The following is a 23,691-nucleotide window of genomic DNA, read 5'->3' as shown; positions in this document are numbered from 1 at the left end:
TCCGAGACAGGTTTGTGTCGAGGCACAGATCTGGGGAAAGGTACCAAAAAATGTGGGAGAACCTTCCAGAAGGACAACCATCTCTGCAGCACTCCACCAATCAGGCCTTTATGGTAGTGACCAGACAGAAGCCGCTCCTCAGTAAAAGGCACTTGACAGCCCACTTGGCCCACTAAAGACTCTGACCATGAGGAACAAGATTATCTGGTCTGATTTAACCAATATTAGACTCTTTGGCCTAAATGCTAAGCGTCACATTTAGAGGATACCTGGCACTATCCCTACGGTGAAGCATGGTGGTGGCAGCATCATGCTGTGAGGATATTTTCAGCGGCAGGGACTAGGGGACTAGTCAGGATCAAGGCAAAGATGAACGGCGCAAAGTACAGAGAGATCTTTGATGAACACCTGCTCCAGAGCGCTCAGGACCTCAGACTGGGGTGACGGGATATTGTGTGGAGATTGAATAAATTTAAAATAAGGCTGGAACGTAACAACATTTGGAAAAAGTGAATCTGATTACTTTCCGAATGCACTGTATAATGCTGAGTCATTGAATGGCTGTGTGGCCCTCTCTCCTCTCCCCCCAGCCGCTGCCCCGAGGGCTACACATGCATGAAAGCTGGGAGGAATCCAAACTACGGTTACACCAGCTTCGATAGCTTTGGATGGGCTTTCCTGGCTCTCTTCAGACTCATGACACAGGACTTCTGGGAGAACCTCTACATGCTGGTGAGTATGATATACAGTATAAATTATGATATACAGTATGGTATACAGTATTGTATACAGTATTATATACATTGTGCAGTATGATATACAGTAGGATATACAGTATACAGTATGATATAGGGTAAACAGTATGATATACAGTATTATATACAGTATACACTACCGTTCAAAAGTTTGGGGTCACTTAGAAACGTCCTTGTTTTTGAAAGAAAAGCAATTTTTTTACCCATTAAAATATCAGAAAATTGATCAGAAATACAGTGTAGATATTGTTAATGTTGTAAATGACTATTGTAGCTGGAAACGGCAGATTTTTAATGGAATATCTACATAGGTGTACAGAGGCCCATTATCAGCAACCATCACTCCTGTGTTCCAATGGCACGTTGTGTTAGCTAATCCAAGTTTATCATTTTAAATGGCTAATTGATCATTAGGAAACTATTTTGCAATTATGTTAGCACAGCTGAAAACTGTTGTTCTGATTACAGAAGCAATAAAACTGGCCTTCTTTAGACTAGTTTAGAATCTGCAGCATCAGTATTTGTGGGTTCGATTACAGGCTCAAAATGGCCAGAAACAAAGATTTTTCTTCTGAAACTCGTCAGTCTATTCTTGTTCTGAGAAATGAAGGCTATTCCATGCGAGAAATTGCCAAGAAATGGAAGATCTCGTACATCGTTGTGTACTACTCCCTTCACAGAACAGCGCAAACTGGCTCTAACCAGAATAGAAGAGGAGTGGGAGGCCCCGGTGCACAACTGAGCAAGAGGACAAGTACATTAGAGTGTCTAGTTTGAGAAACAGACACCTCAGAAGTCCTCAACTGGCAGCTTCATTAAATAGTACCCGCAAAACACCAACATCTCAACGTCAACAGTGAAGAGGCGACTCCGGGTTGCTGGCCTTCTAGGCAGAGTTGCAAAGAAAAAGCCATATCTCAGACTGGCCAATAAAAGATTAAAATTGGCAAAAGAACACAGACACCGGATAGGGGAAGATTGGAAAAAAGTGTTATGTACAGACAAATCTAAGTTTGAGGTGTTCGCATCACAAAGAAGAATATTCGTGAGATGCAGAAAAAATGAAAAGATGCTGGAGGGGTGCTTGACACCATCTGTCAAGCATGGTGGAGGCAATGTGATGGTCTGGTGGTGCTTTGGTGGTAGTAAAGTGGGAGATTTGTACAGGGTAAAAGGGATCTTGAAGAAGGCAGGCTATCGCTCCATTATGCAACGCCATGCCATACCCTGTGGACGGTGCTTAATTGGAGCCAATTTCCTCCTACAACAGGACAATGACCCAAAGCACAGCTCTAAACTATGCAAGAACTATTTAGGGAAAAAGCAGTCAGCTGGTATTCTGTCTATAATGGAGTGGCCAGCACAGTCACTGGATCTCAACCCTATTGAGCTGTTGAGGGAGCAGCTTGACCGTATGGTACGTAAGAAGTGCCCATCAATCCAATCCAACTTGTGGGAGGTGCTTCAAGAAGCATGGGTTGAAATCTCTTCAGATTACCTCAACAAATTGACAACTAGAATGCCAAAGGTCTGCAAGGCTGTAATTGCTGCAAATGCAGGATTCTTTGACGAAAGCAAAGTTTGAAGGACACAATTATTATTTCAATTAAAAATCATTATTTCTAACCTTGTCAACGTCTTGACTATATTTCCTATTCATTTTACAATTTATTTCATGTATGTTTTCTAAGTGACCCCAAACTTTTGAACGGTAGTGTGTATCTATGATATTGTATCTCTATGCTGGTTGTATCACATGGTCATCCTTTACCAAATTATATATTGGTTTGGTTTTCACTTTTGAGTCAAATGCAAAATGGAACATGCTTTGTCCACATATTCAGCTGGCCGATTTGGTTGTCTTTGGGTGATATTACAACATTACAACTGTTGCTTCTGGATCGACTCATGCTGCCTGTTTTACAGCCTAATCTCCGTACTGTGGCTCCTGGCTCGACTCATGCTGTCTGTTTTACAGCCTAATCTCCACACTGTGGCTCCTGGCTGGACTCATACTGCCTGTTTTACAGCCTAATCTCTATACTGTGGCTCCTGGATCGACTAATACTGCCTGTTTTACAGCCTAATCTCCACACTGTGGCTCCTGGCTGGACTCATACTGTCTGTTTTACAGGCTAATCTCCACACTGTGGCTCCTGGATCGACTAATACTGCCTGTTTTACAGCCTAATCTCTATACTGTGGCTCCTGGATCGACTCATGCTGCCTGTTTTACAGCCTAATCTCCATACTGTTGCTCCTGGCTCGACTCATGCTGTCTGTTTTACAGGCTAATCTCCACACTGTGGCTCCTGGATCGACTAATACTGCCTGTTTTACAGCCTAATCTCCATACTGTGGCCCCTGGCTCAACTCATGCTGCTTGTTTTACAGCCTAATTTCCACACTGTGGCTCCTTATTCCATAGTGCACTACATATTTAGGGTGCCATATGGGATGCAGCTCCTCAGCCGGACAGGCTCTCTGGAATGGTGGAAAGATACGCTTAGGCTCTGCCATACAGAGCAGAGAGGGCAGGAGGGGTCAGAGGGAGGAGAAGGAAAGGAAGAGAATAACCTGGGGATTACAGTATGGGCAATCAAGGAGACTACGGCTGCATCCCAAATGGCACCTTATTCCCTATGTAGCGAGCCACTTTTGACCAGGGCCCATAGGGCTATGTTTAAAGTAGTGCACTATATAGGGAATTGGGTGCCATTTGGGATGGAGGTTACATGGCTTCTTCTCTCTTAGCTCAGAACAGACCTGTTTTTTTGCTCAGATCTCCAAATCTACTGTTGTGCACGCGCCAGTGTTCGCTCATCTGAGCGTTGTAATATGGAGACTCAAGTCATCATTTGCATTCATCTGTATTCCAGAAGGATATTTGTGCTGTCCTGTTTTAAATCAAGATACTACAGTACAATATGTGCTTGTTTTCTAAGGAGGAAAATCTGAAATGATCTGAAATGATTTCCCATTGTATTGTATCAGATTGTCAGACCGTTACGGTTCAACCTAGGATTTAGATTTTGCATGCATACACTACCCGCTCAAACATGACCAGATTTTAAGATTGCAGCCAATCATATGCACTGTATCCAGAGTAGGCTCAGGTGTGTGTGCGTGTGTAGAATATTTGGTCTGCAGTACATTTACAATGTGGTCGTTTAGCCACGTACTTATCCAAAGCAAGGTAAAACATTGACAAATATTTTTTGAAATGTTAAGGTAGCTTTGAGAGACAACCGCATATCACAGTCTTGGTAAGCTAGTTATTTTATGGGCTCTGCTGTCCTAATGTCGGGCGGAAGTCCGTGTGTGAAACAGGAGGACAGTAGAGTTCCTGTCCTTTTGTCAGTTTGTGCTCCTACCCTGTCTTGCTGGGGAGTGTCGCAGTGTGTTGTGTTGAATATTCTTACCAGTGCTACATGTAAACCGCATCCATAATTGATGGGGTAGGGAATTGCTTCTGCCAGAACCCAGGAAGTCCTCTCTCTCTGCCTCAACTCTGCTCCCTACAGACCATACACCCTCTTTTGAAGGGCCCTAGTGCAGACCGTACTGTACTCCCTCTATTGAAAGGGGAACTAAACGTGCATCCAAAATGGCAACCTATACCCTAAGTGGACTATTTTTTTTTAGTAGACTGAAATATTGCCTCTGCATTTATACAATAGAAAACTAGTACATGACATGATCATGTAATACATACATGGAATTCTGAATAGTATTATGAAACATTTAAGAGACGGGCTATTTTCAAAGGCTGTTTTTAAAGGTATGTTGGAGTCTTCTTTGTCTGCTGCTCTGTGCTTCTGCTTGAGCCTCTTAATCCTCTCTCCACTGGGGATAGCATCCCAATCCACTGAAATCATTGGGCTTGTGTTAGCTAGCTCGCTAGCTCGCTTATGGAGTGTGCTTCCACTGCACTGCTTGGAAAACTAGGTCAAAATGCAGATATTGGGGAGTTGTGCCCATGCTGGGAAACTAATAAACACACACACACACACACTGGGAACCTAGCGAAATGCAGTTAGTGCATGGAAGTGCTTCTGGCGCTGGCACACCCAAGAATAATTCCTACTTCCTAGTTTCAAATCAGTTATAAATCATTGATTATCAGCGTACATAATGTACATGACAGTGAATTGGAATCAGCATCACGCTCTAGTAAGCAGAAGGGAATCTAAATCTAATTTCTTGTGTTTGAAGTGATGAAGTGTTACAGTAGATACTACATTTCTACAAAGCCTGGACATCTTCACGACTACTCAGTAACTGATACATAACCTCTGACCTCTACCCTCCAACTCTACCTCAATATGAACCTCACAGCTCTGTCATATGAGCCAGTTAGCAGTGGAATGAACCAGATCTGAGTACAGGAGGGGGGAACAAAGTGACGGCCTCTTCTGGAGGACTGGATGAGTGACAAGTGTCTGATGCTCTGCTGTACTCTCTGTTCTCTTCCAGACCCTGAGGATGGCAGGGAAGGGATGTTGTTCGGTTTAGAGGTCAGTGGTTATAGGTCAAATATCAGTGTATCTGACCCTCTGTTGTCTTCTCTCTCCCCTCCCAGACCCTGCGGGCAGCAGGGAAGACCTACATGATCTTCTTTGTGCTGGTGATCTTCGTGGGGTCCTTCTACCTGGTCAATCTGATCCTGGCTGTGGTGGCCATGGCCTATGAGGAGCAGAACCAGGCCACCATGGAGGAGGCCGAGCAAAAAGAGGCTGAGTTCAAAGCCATGCTGGAGCAGATCAAGAACCAGCAAGAGGCTGCACAGGTCAGTATCCCAGTGTCTTTGTGTCTCAGCATGTCTATGAGGTTGCGATATGGCACCCTTCTCTGGATATAGTGCATATGTGTTTGGTTAAATGTGTTTGTTTCTCTGTCTCTGTTGTCACTGGCTCTGCAGGAGGCCACACAGGTCAGTGTCTGTCTGTTCTGTCTGTCTGTTCTGTCTGTCTGTTCTGTCTGTCAGTTCTGTCTGACCGTCTGTCTGTCTCTCAGCAGCTTTCTGTGTATACTGTATGTGCTTGTCTTTCTATTGCCACTGTCTCTGCTTACTATACTTCACTCCTATCCTTGACTGTCTCTTTGGTTTAAATCTGTTGTGCCTAATATAAGCAGTGGAGCCGTGTTCGTTACCGTGCTCCTATACCTCACTGTGTTTGTGACGGAGGTGAGTAACCTTGCCTGAGACCTGAAGATCTGCATGGGCTTCCTGAGCCAATGCCTAGGCTTTGGCTTAGCGGGCTAATGCACTCTTCTGGCTCACAGCAAACCGGGGTTCGAACCCTGTCTGTCACATAATGCTTAGTTTAAATCTGTTTAGCCTGATATAAGCTGTACAGCCATGTCTCTGAAGCCTAGCTACGCAAAATGGCCGTTCTGCGTACTTGCTTAGCAAAAAGATGCATACTTCCACAGCCCCAAGTAAGTGAAGTAAGTCAAGTGCAGCTGCAGCCCCGCAATTTGTATCTTGATGAAACTATGCAGGATCGCCATTTTGAGTAGCTAGCTAAATGCGTTGCGTATTTGCACAGGGTAAAAATTAGGCTTCAGGAGGGCTGGACACAGACAGGTGTTTTTTTCACTCTCTCTGTCCTGGTGTGGCGGTCTGCGATAGGCCAACGCCATGGCGACTTCGGCAGGCACGGTGTCGGAGGACGTAGCGGAGGACGACGGTGGGGGGAACCTGTCCTGTAGCTCGTCAGAGATGTCCAAGCTCAGTTCCAAGAGCGCCAAGGAGCGGCGCAACCGCAAGAAGAAGTGGCGCCAGAAAGAGCAGTCACAGAGGGAGGAGAAGGGGGACTGCGAGAAGTTCGTCAAATCCGAGTCAGACGACGGCAGCAAGAGGAGCCGCTTCCGTTTCCCTGACAACCGGTTGGGTCGAAAGTCTTCCATCATGAACCAGGTGAGATGGCGAAGGTTGAAGGTCACGGTGCAATGCATTCTGGGGCATAGATCATTTAGCCTTGAGAGATAAACTCAGATAAACACTATTTAGAGCTTTGTAATGTATCTGTTTAAGGCTCCTACTACAGTGTGTGAAGTATATTGGTTCTAGCTAAAGGTTATAACCAGTTTATAGCATCATAACATATACAGTACTGTGCGTGTATTTGTTGTAGCTGAAGATACAGTAGCATGCATCCAAGGCTTGAATTATTAACAGTGAGTACATGAATGTTTCAGTGAGAGAAGAGCAGTCACACAGTGCTGTATTGCTCTGGCATCTTTCATAGTGTACTGTTACCGTATCTGTTCCCCAACACAGGGCAGTATTCGCTCATGCGTTCATGTGAATTCTATTGGTGTTAGAACTAGGTTTTGTCTGAGATCTTGGTCATCATCATCATCCGTATTAGAGAATAGGCCCGCTAACCAGATGAGTACTCTAGCAGGCTTGTGACCATAAACATGTCGAATCAGCAGAGCTAACATGTACATAACAGTAGTAAGAAAGAGGATTCTGTATGCAACATTAGTAAGAGGATACAGTACAGAGGATACAGATACAGTACAGGTCCAGGTTCACTGTGAGAACAGTGGTATGCTAACAGCTCATATTTCCATAGAACAGCTAGAATGGAGAGTCCCATTCAAATCAATGTTCCGACAATGCGTAGACTGGCAGCAATATTGAGTGTGCCCATAGAAGAAAAACACAAAGTAGAAGCAGGAAGTGAATCTTTTCCCATGCAGCGTTGGGCTCAGCTGTGTGTTTCTCCTGTCTGACTGTCCTGTTTTTGACCTTGCTGGGGTAGGATGTCAGTCGCCTAATTATTTGATTATACGACACGATGAACCATCAAGTCCTGCTCACCAGACTTGAGGGTCTGGGTATGAGGGCACTGCGCTTTACTGGCTACAATCATACCTTACCAACCGGACCCACTACATCTCCCTCAATGGCCATACCTCTGACACACAGGGTGTTCCCCAGGGCTCTGTGCTGGGTTCCCTACCCTTCATCATCTACATCCTCCCCCTTGGTCAGATCCTCCGCCACTTCAATCTCGACTTCCACTGCTACGCCGACGACACCCAGATCTACCTGAGCACCAAATCCCTCCTCAGCGCACCTCTGACCCACATTGAATCCTGCCACATTAAAAACCTGGATGAAACACAACTTCCTCAAGCTAAAAAGTGACAAAACCAAACTCCTCCTCATAGGCACCAAAACCACACTCTGCAAAGTTGGCAACCTTACTCTCACCATTGATGACACCATTGCCCCCCCCCCCCCTTGCACGCAACCTTGGCGTCCTCCTGGACTCCACCCTCTCCTTCGACCACTACATCCAACAAACTGTCAAATCCTTTTTCGTCAAATCTTCCTTCCTGCAGCTAAAACCTTATTCACACATTCATCACCTCTTGTCTCGACTACTGCAAGCCACTACTCTCCAGCATCAACTCAAGCTCCCTCCATAAGCTCCAATGCTTCAGAACTCTGCAGCCCAACTCCTCACGCACACTACGTCCTGGCAGCACATCACCCCCATCCTCTGTGAACTCCACTGGCTTCCTGTCACCCAACGCATTAACTACAATATCCTCCTTCTGACCTACAAAGCCCTTCATCACCTTGCCCCCCCTCTACCTACCTCTCTGACCTTCTTCTCCCCCTAGCACCCTACTCGCTCACTCCGTTCCACCACAGCAGGCCACCTTGCCGTTCCCAAGTGCAACACATCACAATCTTTTCCCTTCTTTAAGCCTCTCCCCCTTCTCTTTGTTACATGTTCTTCCTGTTGTTAGTCTGCCGTTGTCTTGTTTGGATCTCTGTTTTTTGTTTAGTTTCGACAATTGTAGACCAGCATTGGATCATTGAAAATAGAAATCCAATATATTATTATTGTTATGATGCATTTCCCTGTGTTTAGTAGGTCACTTGATCACTCTCCATCAGCATTTCCCTAAGTGACACACACACACACACACACACACACACACACACACACACACACACACACACACACACACACACACACACACACACACACACACACACACACACACACACACACACAGATGTTGCCTTTCATTTTGACCCCAGAATTGATGACAACGAGGATTGTCCCAAGTAACGGCACCATCAATGACTCAAAACAACCCCCTCATCTCTTTTCTTCTCTCAAGGAGATTGGACTTCTCATAAGGATCCTATAATTCCATATGTAATTCAATAGGAATTCCACCTTCCTTTCAAATTTCTGAAGCTACATTTAGACCAGGGCTCTCCAACCCTGTTCCTGGACAACTACCCTCCTGTAGGTTTTCGCTCCAACCCCAGTTGTAACTAACCTGATTCAACTTGTCAACCAGCTAATTATTACAATCAGGTGCACTGGATTAGGGTTGGAGAGAGAACCTATGGGACGGAGATCCCAGATGTAGACAGTACTAAAACAGATAAAGACGTAAGGCAGGAGGACAGATAGCAGGAAAGGTGGTTGTGGGGATTCAACCCACGACCTTCAGTGCTCTTTTGTATGCTTTGTGTCAGGAGTTTTACACAGCTACATCAATCTCTCTCCTCTCCTCTCATTTCCTCTTCTCTCCTCATCTCGTTGTCTTCTTGTCCCTTGCAGTCCCTCCTCAGTATCCCAGGCTCACCGTTCCTGTCAAGGCACAACAGCAAGAGCAGCATCTTCAGCTTCAAGGGCCGCGGCAAGGACGTGGGCTCGGAGAACGAGTTCGCCGACGACGAGCATAGCACTGTGGAGGAGTGCGAGGAGAGGCGGGACTCCCTGTTCAGCCCGTACCGGCGGAGCAGCTACACGGGCTACCACCACGGCGGCGGGAAGAGGAACTCAACGGTGGACTGCAACGGCGTGGTGTCGCTGATCAGTCCGGGGACCGGCGGACGCCTTCTGCCTGAGGTGAAAATAGATAAGGCATCTGCTGACGACAGTGTAAGGAAGTCAATGAGTAACTCAGACCCGTCTCCTCTAGGCATGGCCCCCTCTTTCTCAACTTTCTCTCTTCCCTCACTTTCTTATTCTCTCTGTCTCTCTTCTCAACTTTTTTCTTTGCAAGTCCGTATGTCTGCGCTATCTGCGCTCGCCCTCCTCCCCTGCTCCTAGTGTCTCGTGTATGACATGCTGCCCCCCAACCCAAAGAAGCAAAATAGAGAAACTTTAGTTTACTTAATCAGAAAAACATGTTCTTATTGTTACTTTATAACTGGGGTTTTCAGTGACTTCCAGCATACTGTTGTTTTATATCTCAACGTTTTCATTTTCTCACTCCAAACGGTGTTACATTACATTGACATTAAAGGGATAGTTCGAGATTTTGGCAACAAGGCCCTTGCTCCTGTAGACTTCCATGTCATTGCACTCATGCTAGTTAGGAATGGCTCCAGAAACTACCTTCAACTTCCTTCAAACTGCAGACAGAGACATAATGGTATCCATGAGCTCATCTGACTCTGTGTAAGTACGAAAAAAAGGGCTTAATTGCCAAAATCTTTAACTATCCCTTTAACATTTTAGTCATTTAGCAAACTGTCTGATCTTAGAGTGACTTCAGTCAGTGCATTCAACAAATATACGTATAAACAACCACATATAACAGTCATTGTAAGTAAAAACCCTCTTCAAAATAGAGGAAATATTTCCTCCCTTTTCAAACAATCAACAGTGAGCAAACCAAAACAAAGAAAACGGGAAAAAACCAAACCAATCTTTCTCTCTTGCTAGTAAGCAGCATGGTAGTTTGACCTGCCCTTCTACCAGGTCTTGTACAATGTTTTGAATTAGCCAGCATGATAACAACCAAACTAGTGGCTATGATGTCTCTCCTCTCCTACTCTTTGACTTGGTGCATGCTCAATGCATGACGATTGGAACAACTGCAATCCGAATAGTGTTGCCCCTGTGTTCTCCTACAGTAACCAGACTACTCTTCCCTCTATGTTCTCCTCAAATGCTACAGGATTTGTTACAGGACTTGAAGGTGATATTTCAGGGTCAAATAGAAAATGGATTACTATCAGATAGTGTGGAGTTCTGTGTATGGATGGGGTTAGGGACAGGATAATGCTTGGAAAGTAGAACAAAAGGCTGTGTCCGAAATCTTTCTTGCCTACTACTAAATAAAACAGCATACTGTGCACTAATCATACTACGTACTATTTAGACCGTACTGTCTAGTATATATGTATGCAGTAAGCAACAAATATCAACATACTAGGCTCACCCATACTGAGAAGGTGTCATCTAATGCGCAATTGCGTTGTTTCCCTCCATTCCTTCATTTTGGTAGAGCGCGTCCTCTTATCTGATTATCAGCTGTTGTCAAACACACATGGGTCTGAAAAGGCGCTTTTCTTCCTCAATAGTGTTGCAGCGAATTCTACTAGATAAAAGGCGAAATTAGTATGACATCCTGGCATTTAAACCATATAACATTTTCAAAATGTCACATACTATAAAACGTTACATTTTCCTATACTCAATCAGCCTACTATTGAGAACGCAAGTACGGGTTTTCGGACACGGTCAAAGTGGCAGCATTGGAACATTTAGGCAGGGGGGCATTTAGTTAGAATGGGTGTGATGTAATGGTGGTTGGAATCTATTTTACAAGTTTCAGAGAATAGGTAAGTCACAACGTTAATACATACACACACAAATACAAAACACTTCCCTGCTCAATATCAGAATATTACGTTCTTATTCAAGTATTATGTAACAGTCAAATATCCCCATACCACTGCTCCCACTCTGGCTGCGTATGACCTGCATGTTTCTAGAACCAACATATTCTCAACATCTAGCAATAACAAGACAAATACAGTACTATCTGCTGTGCCAACCAAAGAATGACCAACCTCCAATATGGGCCTAACCCCTCCTTCCAATCCAGTCTTGTTACAAGTGCACATCCCTCCCTGGCCAGCGATGGCGCTGTGGGATGGTGTTCATGGTTTGACTACCATCAGTGCTTGATTCTTCTTCTTCCTCCTGGCAGCCCACTACTGAGGTTGAGGTGAAGAAGAAGCTGTCTGGTTCCCTGATGGTGTCTGTGGACCAGCTCAATACCTCCTTCGGAAGGAAAGAGCGGGCCAACAGTGTCATGAGCGTCATCACCAACACACTAGTGGAGGGTACTCTATTCATACTATTAATTTCCCTACACTAACTAACTAGCTATTTCCATGCTCTATTGTTTTCAGCTGACAGTGTAAACCAAAAAGTTACAAATCTGATGTTGAAGAAAGGCAGATCTTACTTCCCATATTTTCTTAGTCTAAACAGGCTCTTACCTTAGACACCCTTTTTTTGGGGACGAACAGTTCTTTCTATTTCGCTATTTCCTTTTCTAACTGATTTAAGATAAGATAAGATTTTTACATTAAGACTTTATTAATCCCCAAACGGGATTCAACTGAGGTGCCCTTCTCTCTCGTTGGACGAACAGTTCTACATCTCCTATATCTATATCTATATACACTACCGGTCAAACATTTTAGAACACCTACTCATTCAAGTGTTTTTATTTATTTGTACTATTTTACACATTATAGAATAATGGTGAAGACATCAAAACTATGAAATAACACATATGGAATCATGTAGAAACCAAAAAAGTGTTAAACAAAGCAAAATATATTTTATATTTGAGATTCTTCAAATAGCCACCCTTTGCCTTGATGACAGCTTTGCACACTCTTGGCATTCTCTCAACCAGCTTCACCTGGAATGCTTTTCCAACAGTCTTGAAGGAGTTCCCACATAGGCTGAGCACTTGTTGGCTGCTTTTCCTTCACTCTGCGGTCCGACTCATCCTAAACCATCTCAATTTGGTTGAGGTCGGGGGATTGTGGAGGCCAGGTCATCTGATGCAGCCCTCCATCACTCTCCTTCTTGGTCAAATATCCCTTACACCGCCTGGAGGTGTGTTGGGTCATTGTCCTGTTGAAAAACAAATGATAGTCCTACCAGATGATAGTCCTGCAGAATGCTGTTGTATTCATGCTGGTTAAGTGTGCCTTGAATTCTAAATCAATCACAGACAGTGTCACCAGTAAAGCACCCCCACACCATAACATCTCCTCCTCCATGCTTTACGGTGGGAACCACACATGCGAACATCATCCGTTCACCCACACCGCGTCTCACAAAGACACGGCTGTTGGAACCAAAAATCTCCAATTTGGACTCCCGACCAAATTACAAATTTCCACCGGTCTAATGTCTAAATTTTCCATATTGACTGACCTTCATGCCTTAAAGTAATGATGGACTGTCATTTCTCTTTGTTTATTTGAGCTGTTCTTGCCATAATATGTACTTGGTCTTTTGCCAAATATCTTCTGTATACCCCCCTACCTTGTCACAACACAACTGATTGGCTCAAAAGCATTAAGAAGGAAAGAAATTACACAAATTAACTTTTAACAAGGCACACCTGTTTATTGATATGCATTCCAGATGACTACCTCATGAAACTGGTTGAGAGAATGCCAAGAGTGTGCAAAGCTGTCATCAAGGCAAAGGGTGGCTATTTGAAGAATCTCAAAACATAACATATATTTTGATTTGTTTAACACTTTTTTTGGTGATTCCATGTGTTATTTCATAGTTTTGATGTCTTCACTATTATTCTACAATGTAGAAAATAGTACAAATAAAGAAAAACCCTTGTATGAGTAGGTGTTCTAAAACTATTGCTTGTCATTCTTGTACTTACAGACACTGCATGACATACATATTATTATTACATAAACAGAACATATTATTATTATTATTATTATTTTATAACATGTATCTCTGTTTTCTTTCAAATACTTTTGAGTGTTTCCTTAAGCCTGGCTGTAGCGCCAGGTGGGCGGGGACAGGATTTTGCGCTGTTGGAGACTATTCTATTATTTGGATTTTTGATATATTCCTTTCCTGGCGTGGTCTCTTAATCAATTTTCTCAGAACTGGAGGAGTCTCAGCGTAGTTGTCCACCTTGCTGGTATAAGTTCTCCAACATCTTCCTCATCTGGGAGTGTTGTCCCATCTGGCTGAAGATCAAGGAGATTGTCAACCTGATCGTCATGGACCCTTTCGTGGACCTGGCCATCACCATCTGTATCGTCCTCAACACCCTCTTCATGGCCATGGAGCACTACCCCATGACACCGCACTTTGAGGAGGTGCTGTCTGTGGGTAACCTGGTGAGGATCTCTCTTTTTTTGTGTGGTATTTTACAGCCGTTATAAGCTGATAATTAAAGGGGAATTTTTTAACCTCATATTCACATGTAGACACTGGTATGGCGCTGTAGATAATGAATATGAGGTTAAAAAGTGGTGAAGTGTCACTTTAAAAAGTACTTTAAGTTAGTACTTACCTAGTATTTGTGTGGTATTAACTTAGAAAGTATATGGTAACATTAGACACTTTCCAGTATTTAGCTCAAATAATTCAACCCACTTGATAGGACAGTCAGCAGAGGGGACGAGAAAGACAGGAGGAGAGTGTGTGTGTCAGACAGATTCATATGTGTGCACCTGGGGCGGCGACACTAACTGCGAGCTAGACCACGATGTGACCACCCCAGGCCTCTCTCTCTCTCTCTCTCTCTCAGCTCTCTGTCTCGTTTCCATTGTATATCCCATCATTGATAGTGTGTTCATTTAAAAAACTGAACAGAATCTGGCATTTCATTGTTATCTCGTCCTTGTCATGGTGCGTTGACAATGACAACTCCTCTTATAAGATCTATTCGCTTGTCGTCTGCTGAGAGAGCTGTGTTATTTTGGTGCACGTAATTGGCAGTTCTTTCATTGGCTATTCAAAGCTAAATGAAAACGTTCCCGGACCCCTTACCCAAAGTGTCCCTGTATCTATACAAATCTTCCTTGTGTCTTTCTCCTCTCTGCTCATCTCCCCCCCCCCCCAATTTCTTACATGGTGCTGGTCTGTATACTGTAGGAGTCTCTTTCTCTCTCTCTGTCCTTTTTTCCTTCCTCTCAACCCCCCTCTCTTATCATATAATTCTTCTGTGCTGCTATTTCCTTGTCCCAGGCAGCAATCTGCTTCACGCTGCCTGCTCTTTCTCTGTGCTGCATGCCAGGCTGGTGGGTGGCCCACATTAATATTTTATGCTGCCTGATCGATGAGCTCCCCTAAAATGGTGCCTGAAGAACGGCTCTTTCTTTCTGAAATCTCAACCTGGCCCTTTTTACAATTAGCATTTCTACAGAAACTGAGTAAAATTCCTGAGCTGCACATACGGTTTCAGTATATTGCTTAGGGCCTTAAGCCTACTAGCTAATGCAAGCTAAAGCTAAAGCAACTAGCTAATGCTGTTATCATGGATACTATTAGAATTTCCACAGAAACACAGTAAAAGTAGAGCTGATGCACATAGGATTTCACTGTCTAGTTAGCATGTCAGCTAAAGCTACTCGTTCATGTTGTTAGCATGGATAGCATATCAGTAGAACACAGTCTCTCTTTCTGTGGTATGGTTAGGATATTGATATTAGGGGTTTGATCAATTTACAGCAGCTGGAAAATGTATCACTTGCAGTAGATTATGAGATCAGTCTTCATGTTTTACATATTAGACCAGTGTGTGCTTGTTGTGAAATAATTTGTAAAGAAACTGTGTATTACCTATTTCTGTGATATTCAGCATCGGGCAGTGTGTGTGTTCTCTTAGAGGTATTTTCATTCATGGGTTGGGTATAACCTTGAAGCATGAGTCTTCACACACACAAATGCTCTCACGCACATAAACACACACACACACACACACACACACACACACACACACACACACACACACACACACACACACACACACACACACACACACACACACACACACACACACACACACACTGCCTGGCCACGCCTTGATCTATGGACGCCCAGGGTGTTACATCAGCTGACTCCATGATTAACGATGACCTTCAGCCATTCATTAGACTCATTAGCAGAACACAGAGGTGTCACAATGGCCTTACTGACTTCAGAACAGCTGTAAGGGATGGAAAGTAAGGATTTTGGGCACTGACTAGCCGGGCTAGTAAACCACAATTTCTACTAGCTTAGGTGACATTCTGCTAGCCAAATGTCTGTCCTGTGATGAAAATGTCACTGTCCTAAGGGAGCTAGTTTTGCACATTTTGAACGTGAAGGCAGCCTACACAAGGGTCATCTTTAGACAGAGAAACACACGCCATGGAGACATTGGAAATGCATTCAAAGAGACTCCAGAAAGCGTTCTTGAATCTTAATTGAGGTAAGTGCTAGCCTCTTGCTAGTGGGCTAATCTTAACTTCCATCTAAGGTAGTGCTCACCGCTAACTTTTTAAAATAATTATAGTACCAGTTCCTACAGTACAGTACGTCTGACCTCTGTTTGTCACTTTGAAAGGTAAATGTTTCCGTAGCAGTTACTCTAACTGACCTCTGACCTCTATTTGTCCCTGCCAGGTGTTCACAGGGATCTTTGCTGTGGAGATGTTTGCCAAGCTGGTTGCCATGGATCCCTACTACTATTTCCAGGAAGGGTGGAACTGCTTTGACGGCTTCATCGTGACCCTATCGTTAGTGGAGCTGGCATTGGCTGACGTGGAGGGGCTGTCTGTGCTCAGATCATTCCGATTGGTAATCTCTCTTTTATCCCCGCCCTCCCCCCAAATGTACGTGTCTGTCAGTTGTGTACACAAATCATATCAATTCCACAGTGTGCATTGATTCACGTACTGAATGATTACATGGTGTTGCTCAACTACAGCACTGTCTGTTGTAGTGATACATTTACTTGTATGCAATACAACTTACTGTATATACTGCCTTACTAGTATATGTACTGCTAGTTTTCATAATTACTTCTTCTGCTCTATCAATTACCATACCAATACCCCAAGAGCCATTACCGCAACCAGAACTATTGATCACTCAAACCCCAGCTGCTAATTAGTAGTTTCCGCTCTCCCTTCTTCCATCATTCTCACATCCTCTCTCCCTCTCTCTCTCTTCCTCCCTCCCCTCTCCATCACTCTCTTCCATGCCCCTCTCCCTCAGCTAAGAGTGTTTAAACTGGCCAAGTCGTGGCCCACACTCAACATGCTGATCAAGATCATCGGTAACTCTGTTGGCGCCCTGGGAAACCTGACCCTCGTCTTAGCGCTCATCGTCTTCATCTTTGCCGTGGTTGGCATGCAGCTGTTCGGCAAGAACTACAAGGACTGTGTGTGTAAGATCGCCCTGGACTGTAAGCTGCCCCGCTGGCACATGCACGACTTCTTCCACTCGTTCCTGATGGTGTTCCGGGTGCTGTGCGGGGAGTGGATCGAGACCATGTGGGACTGTATGGAGGTGGCCGGCCAGGGCATGTGTCTCATCGTCTTCATGATGGTCATGGTTATCGGGAACTTGGTGGTAAGTGTCCCCAGAGTGTATCTTTGTATACAATACTAGCCTTCCTGATGGCCCTCAAACCCCAGTCGCCATAACCGAGGGCAGTGACCGTAATCACTGGCCCAAGAAACGTAACTCTCTGGGAGCAGTTTGCCGTCTTATGAACGGCAGGTTCGTTGCACTACACATACCAGGTCCCATGTGTACACACATCTCCGTTGGCCATACCAGATCCATCCTCACGTCTGACCCAGTGTGTGCCTGATTCTCCTCCCTATAGGTGTTGAACCTTTTCCTTGCCTTGCTGCTGTCCTCGTTCAGCGCAGACAACTTAGCCGCAACAGATGACGACGGAGAAATGAACAACCTTCAGATCTCCGTCATCCGCATCAAGAAGGGCATCGCCTGGTTCAAGATCAAGCTGGCAGAGTTGGTGCTCAGCTTGACCAAGAAGCCGCCGGTGGAGGACGAACAGAAACCTTTAGACGACATGTACAACAAGAAACTGAACTGTATCGCCAACCACAGTGGTGTGGATATCAACCGCGACCTGGACTACACCAAGAATGGTAACGGCACCACTAGTGGTATAGGGAGCAGCGTCGGGAAGTACATGATCGACGAGGACCACATGTCCTTCATCCATAATCCGAACCTGACCGTGTGCGTTCCCATCGCGGTCGGAGAGTCCGACTTTGAGAACCTCAACACTGAGGACTTCAGTAGCGAGTCGGAGAACGAGAACAGCAAAGAGGTGAGTGAACAGAGAGTTAGTTAGCCAAATGTTTAATGAGCATGTTGTCATGAGAACCTGGTACATCAATATGGCTCTGATGAAAAGTAGCACATGACCAGGAATAGGGTGCCATTTTAGATACACCCATAGTTTGTTTCTTGATAATGATGTTGTTGTAATGTTGCAGGAGGTCATTTGAGGATTATGTTGTAGTAATGTTGTGGTATTTTTACAGGGGGTAAGTAATGTTGTGGTTATGTTGTAATGTTGCAGCGATGTAGTAATGTTGCATGGGGGTAATGTTGCAGTCACCAAATGGTGTGGTTATGTTGTAGTAATGTTGTGGTAATGTTGTATTAATGTTGTGGCAATGTTGTAGTTATGCTTTGGTAATGTTGAGGTAATCTTACTGTAACGTTGTGGTAATGTTGTATTAATGCTTTGGTAATGCCGAGGTAATCTTATTGTAATGTTGTGGTAATGTTGTATTAGTGCTTTGGTAATGCCAAGGTAATCTTATTGTAATGTTGCGGTGATGTTGTATCAATGTAGGAGTAATGCATTACTCCATGGTTGTTGTTTTGTGGTCTCCTGGCTGTAAAGCATGGGTGTGGTCACCAGTGTAACATTAGTTTCCACTGCCCAAGGCTCTTATGTAACTCCACTACTCATATATACACACACTCATATAGTAATGGCTACAGCCGTGGATGAAATGGATATCTGCTGACTGGTGTTTTTTTTTCTTTTCTTAAAACGTCGCCAATACATTTAGCAGTATGGCTGGAGTGGATGGTTATTTGATATTCCAGCCCTGTAGTCTTAAATCTGTGGCATATCATAAGGTTAGGAATTGCAGTCAGCTGCTGGGGTTTTGATATTTCCAGTTAAGTCTCATCGTTTGCTTATTATTACGGTAGTCTAGTGTTTAAGTCAACTTGAATCGCTCATTGGAGGCTCTCGTTTAAAATCTAGCGCTCTCTAATGTAATGTAAAGTCCAGGTGAATTACAACCAGGTCATTGGTTCTCTGCTAGTCATGGCATGTGTTTACTCAAGGTCATTTAGAACACGTCGCGCATGACCGATCACACACTCAGCATGTAGACATGGGTAGACGCAGCTCATTATGTGTATGACCAGAATGTATCTTAGCCCCAGGAGTGTGTCTACATCTTCTCCTTCTTCATCCTTTAATCTCTGTATCGTCATCTGTCTACCTATATGAAGCCTCAGGGAGGTAGCTATTTATACATTGAGACAGGAAGTGAGACCCACTGCTATGCACGCAGCAGTACGTATGAATGGCTGTGAGAGAGGCTTCGCCGTTGGTCATGTCTCTCTCTTGTCTTTCTCTCTCTGTGTACCAATAACCCAAGAGCCGTTGCTGCCGACAGGGCTACTGATCAGTCAACCTGCTGCCGATGATGTATTTCCTCTGTCCCTTGCCCTGTCATTCTCACGTCCTCTCTGTGTGTTTTGTGTCTGTGTGTCTCTCTGTCGCTCGCTCGCTCTCTGTCTCTCTCTCTCTGCGTCTGTCTGTATCTCTGTGTGTGTGTGTGTGTGTGTGTGTGTGTGTGTGTGTGTGTGTGTGTGTGTGTGTGTGTGTGTGTGTGTGTGTGTGTGTGTGTGTGTGTGTGTGTGTGTGTGTGTGTGTGTGTGTGTGTGTGTGTGTGTGTGTGTGTGTGTGTGTGTGTGTGTGCGCATCTCTGTCTGTGTGTGTAGCTGGACGACACCAGCTCATCGGAGGGCAGCACCATAGACATCAAGCCTGATGTGGAGGTGGAGGCGGTGGTGGTGGAGGCTGTGGAAGAGTACCTAGACCCAGAAAACTGTTGGACACCTGGTAGGACTGCACCTTGCTCTTCCTTGCCCCGCCCCGCCCCTCCGTGCCCCGCCCCTCCCTGCCCTAAACCACGCCCTGACACTCCCTTGCGTTCCGTGCCCCTTCCTGCCCTGCCCCGCTCCTCCCAGTTTGTAATTCGTAACATTCTTTTCAATGTTTTAGTAACGGTATGATGTTGTGTGTTTGCTCCTGTCCCCTTCCGTACAGAGTGTATTATCAAGTATCCATGCTGCGACGTGCCCATCACTCACGGGTGGGGAAAATATTGGTGGTTCCTGAGAAAGACATGCTATCTAATTGTGGAGCATAACTGGTTCGAAACCGTCATTATCTTTATGATCCTACTCAGTAGTGGGGCCCTGGTAAGTCACAGTGTGGAACGTTCACACACACACACACACACACACACACACACACACACACACACACACACACACACACACACACACACACACACACACACACACACAGCGGGACAGAGAGGCTTTGGTCAAAATTTGTGCGCTAGAGACTAGGGTAGGATGCCATTTTGGAGGCAGAAAGGAGGTCGAGTGTGAGTGGAGAAGGTTGGCTGTTTAAGGGCTGTGTTTCTCTCTGCCTGGCTATGAGGACATAGGACAAAACATGGAGTGGTGCAGTCAGCAGGCCCAGTCACTAAGAAGCTAGTCACTGTACTAAGGAGAGTGGGGGGAGGGGCCAGGCAGGAGCATCTCAGCCAGTCACTGTACTAAGGAGAGTGGGGGGAGGGGCCAGGCAGGAGCATCTCAGCCAGTCACTGTTCTAAGGAGAGTGGGGGGAGGGGCCAGGCAGGAGCATCTCAGCCAGTCACTGTTCTAAGGAGGGTGGGGGGAGGGGCCAGGCAGGAGCATCTCAGCCAGTCACTGTTCTAAGGAGAGTGGGGGGAGGGGCCAGGCAGGAGCATCTCAGCCAGTCACTGTTCTAAGGAGAGTGGGGGGATGGGCCAGGCAGCAGCATCTCAGCCAGTCGCTGTACTAAGAAGGGTGGGTGGGTCCAGGCAGGAGCATCAGAGCAGAGGCTGACTGAGGCTTTGTCCCAAATGGCAGTCTATTCCCTTTATAGTGCACTACTTTTGACCAAAAGTAGTGTACTACATAGGGAATAGGCTGCCATTTGAGACACATCTGGACTCTCTCTGTGATTAATGGACTGTACCATTTATCTGAGAGGGGATCTAATGGACTGTGTGATTTATCAGATAGGATAGGCGGGGGGAATCTATTTCTGGTGCCAAGGGAGCTATGTCCTCAGGCATGACGTCAAATCAGCAGGAATGGAATAGTGCAATCAATACTACATTTTTCCTGGGAATTTTAAATATATTTTTTTGTCATGATTGAGCAACAGAACCGTTGTTGTATACATTTTCATCACTTTTAATGTAAATAGTCTGTTGACTTTATTGTGTTTCTAATCCTCCATGATTTATTATATATTCATTGTTGTACTTATATGGCGGAGGCAAATTATAGGCTATGTATTTCAAATCTATCAATAAATTCATCAATCACAGAGCATGTTCATTTACCCCACAATTCAGCTGAAGCTAACTGTGTATGTGCCCGCCCCCCCCCCCCCCCCACCCCCAGGCTTTTGAGGATGTGTACATCCAGCAGAGGAAGACCATCAGGACCATCTTGGAATACGCCGACAGTGTGTTCACATACATCTTTATCTTAGAGATGTTGCTCAAGTGGGTCGCCTACGGATTCCACAAGTACTTCACCAATGCCTGGTGCTGGCTCGACTTCTTTATTGTCGATGTAAGTAACATTTTCTGGTTCTTTACATTAGATTTGGTAGCCATTTTGTATAGGCAGGATAGGAGGCTAGGACCTTAGAAATAGAACTGACTTGAATGGGGAGGCCCATTCTTGGAATTCTATTTCTATGGCAACCACACTCTGTTGAAGCAACATACTATACTGTGTACATTCTAAAAGGCTGCCTGTCATTTAGAGTTACGGTGAAAACACACATTTTTATGTAAAAATAGATATATTCCATATATTATATATAGGGCCTAAGGCGTGCTTTCAGTCACACAGTACACTGTTAAAGTAGCTGTCCAGTGTTTCTAGATTTCTATGAAATATGATCTATAATTAATTACAATATGAGTGAAATAGTTTTCCTTCCAAGTTTTTTGTATAAAGTATGTTAAAAAGCAGATTTTCTGTGTTTGAATGGTGTGGGCGTACACCAACAACAGAATGGTGTGGGCGTACACCTGTCAATAAATAAATGTTTTTTTATGACAAGTAAACAGCTGATTGGCCAGTTCAGCCAATGCGACGTCTCAGACAAAAACATTATGTCATACTCTATGAGGAAATAGAAAACATTTTTTAAACGGTCTGTTTGTGATACAAGTTAGAGTTTTTTTTCTCTAATCTATGCTTTGGCAACAAATATGAGTATAGGACAAGTCAACATCTCGATTTGAGTATGAGTTAACAGATTATGTGTTTTTTAAAAGTGAGATTTTCACTGGACAGTTACTTTAAGTTATCCCCTATAGAGGTATTTGGTACAGTTATTCCTAACATAGGCTTCTGTCTAACAGGGTGTGGTGTGGTACGGTAGGGTTGAGAGGATAGATAGAGTAGTAAACGAACAGCAACTTCATGTTACGCAATGGGTGAGAAGACATGATGATATTCACATTAACAGAAAGTGTAGGATACATCAATCTTACAATATCCAATATCCATATCCCAAGAGAACATGGAAATGTTTACTATACCATGAGTTAGTCCATCAATTTCAAAGTGAATCTATGTCTCTCACCACTTGCATCTCCATGAAGCAATTTCTCTCTCTCTCTCTCTCTCTCTCTCTGTTTACTTGGTTTCTTGTCAATCTGCAATGCTTGAATATGAACGGCAATTCTCTGTTTGTGAGTTTGTCTATTATGTGCCTTCGTGTGCGATGAAGCAAGGAATTGTGCACTCTCTGTTTCCCATCATGTGCAAATAGAAACCAATTCTATTGTTTTATGAAATAACAGCGATAAGAAAAATGATTCAAATTTGATGACAATGATATTGGAATGCGAACGCTGGTAGCTAAGCAGCAGCACAAATTGGAATCAATCAGCCAATCAATAACCAAGATTATTGATCAACATATTCAAGGAATGCTCTGCAACAACAGGGTATGCGTCTTCTACCGTCTTCTATTGTGTCTCTACTGTGTCTCTACTGTGTCCTCTGCTGTGTCTCTGACCTGTCTACAGTGTAATCTACTGTATGTCTAATGTACTGGATGTCTTTTATATCTCTGTGTTATTGGTCATTCTCTGCCCCTTCTGTGACACAACTCTTGACAGTCTTTGGAAAAGTGAAATTTCTTTAATTCCGTTATGTAATTCTAAGTTGATTAATTCATTCTAAATGAATCCAGGACCATTGAATCGATTAGTTATGGGAATTATAATTCACGGTTGGTTGCTTTAACAGTAATATATATATATATATATATATATATATATATATATATATATATATATAAAAACAGGCAGAGAAATTCCTTCAGACTTGAAAGTTGACGCCTCAGCAAGGGGCATTGAGTAATGTCATGTTGCCTAGATATGATCCAATCCCCTGACTTAACTGTATCTGTGGTGTGGAAATCCTGCTTCGATGGTCAGATTTGGCCAATGACCTTGGTTATTACCTTGTCATTGGAAAGATGAAGAAGCTCTCTTCTGTGTGTTTTTGAATTCTTACCTCTGCCCTTGAACTAACCACCTCTCAACAGTCGCCGACACACTGTTTGTATGGTCCAGCCCAAGCCATCTCTGTCTGACAGGAGTTCTATCTAACCCCTAATGGTTGGAGGTTAGATATGATCAGTGGAGGCTGGTGAGTGGAGGACAGCTCTTAGAAAAAGCTGGAATGGAATGGTATCAAACGCATCGATGGAATACGTGTGTTTGATACCA

The 23,691-nt window shown here is 44.2% G+C and overlaps 1 protein-coding gene across 5 annotated transcripts in view; it reads left to right on the top strand.

The window, feature by feature from the left end:
• The window catches only part of LOC106567001 (sodium channel protein type 8 subunit alpha), an 87,753-nt gene that overhangs the window by 44,305 nt on the left and 19,757 nt on the right, over window positions 1-23,691 (top strand). For 3 of the 5 annotated variants that reach the window (XM_014135758.3, XM_082960158.1, XM_014135759.3), the window contains 12 exons: window positions 591-732; window positions 5,338-5,544; window positions 6,391-6,678; window positions 9,365-9,655; window positions 11,751-11,886; window positions 13,706-13,944; window positions 16,217-16,390; window positions 16,811-17,167; window positions 17,427-17,900; window positions 19,607-19,727; window positions 19,935-20,089; window positions 21,335-21,508. In XM_014135758.3, coding sequence (XP_013991233.1) covers window positions 591-732; window positions 5,338-5,544; window positions 6,391-6,678; window positions 9,365-9,655; window positions 11,751-11,886; window positions 13,706-13,944; window positions 16,217-16,390; window positions 16,811-17,167; window positions 17,427-17,900; window positions 19,607-19,727; window positions 19,935-20,089; window positions 21,335-21,508 — 2,758 coding nt within the window. Of the gene's footprint in view, window positions 1-590; window positions 733-5,337; window positions 5,545-6,390; window positions 6,679-9,364; window positions 9,689-10,712; window positions 10,734-11,750; window positions 11,887-13,705; window positions 13,945-16,216; window positions 16,391-16,810; window positions 17,168-17,426; window positions 17,901-19,606; window positions 19,728-19,934; window positions 20,090-21,334; window positions 21,509-23,691 lie in introns of all 5 variants that reach the window. The other 2 variants (XM_082960156.1, XM_082960157.1) reach the window with 1 other exon arrangement.

The sequence above is a fragment of the Salmo salar genome, chromosome 13 (assembly GCF_965601325.2).
Source record: "Salmo salar chromosome 13, fSalSal1, whole genome shotgun sequence".
Taxonomy (NCBI): Eukaryota; Metazoa; Chordata; class Actinopteri; order Salmoniformes; family Salmonidae; genus Salmo; species Salmo salar.
Note: the sequence above shows the minus strand (reverse complement) of the source record. Positions and strands in the feature narration are given on the sequence as shown.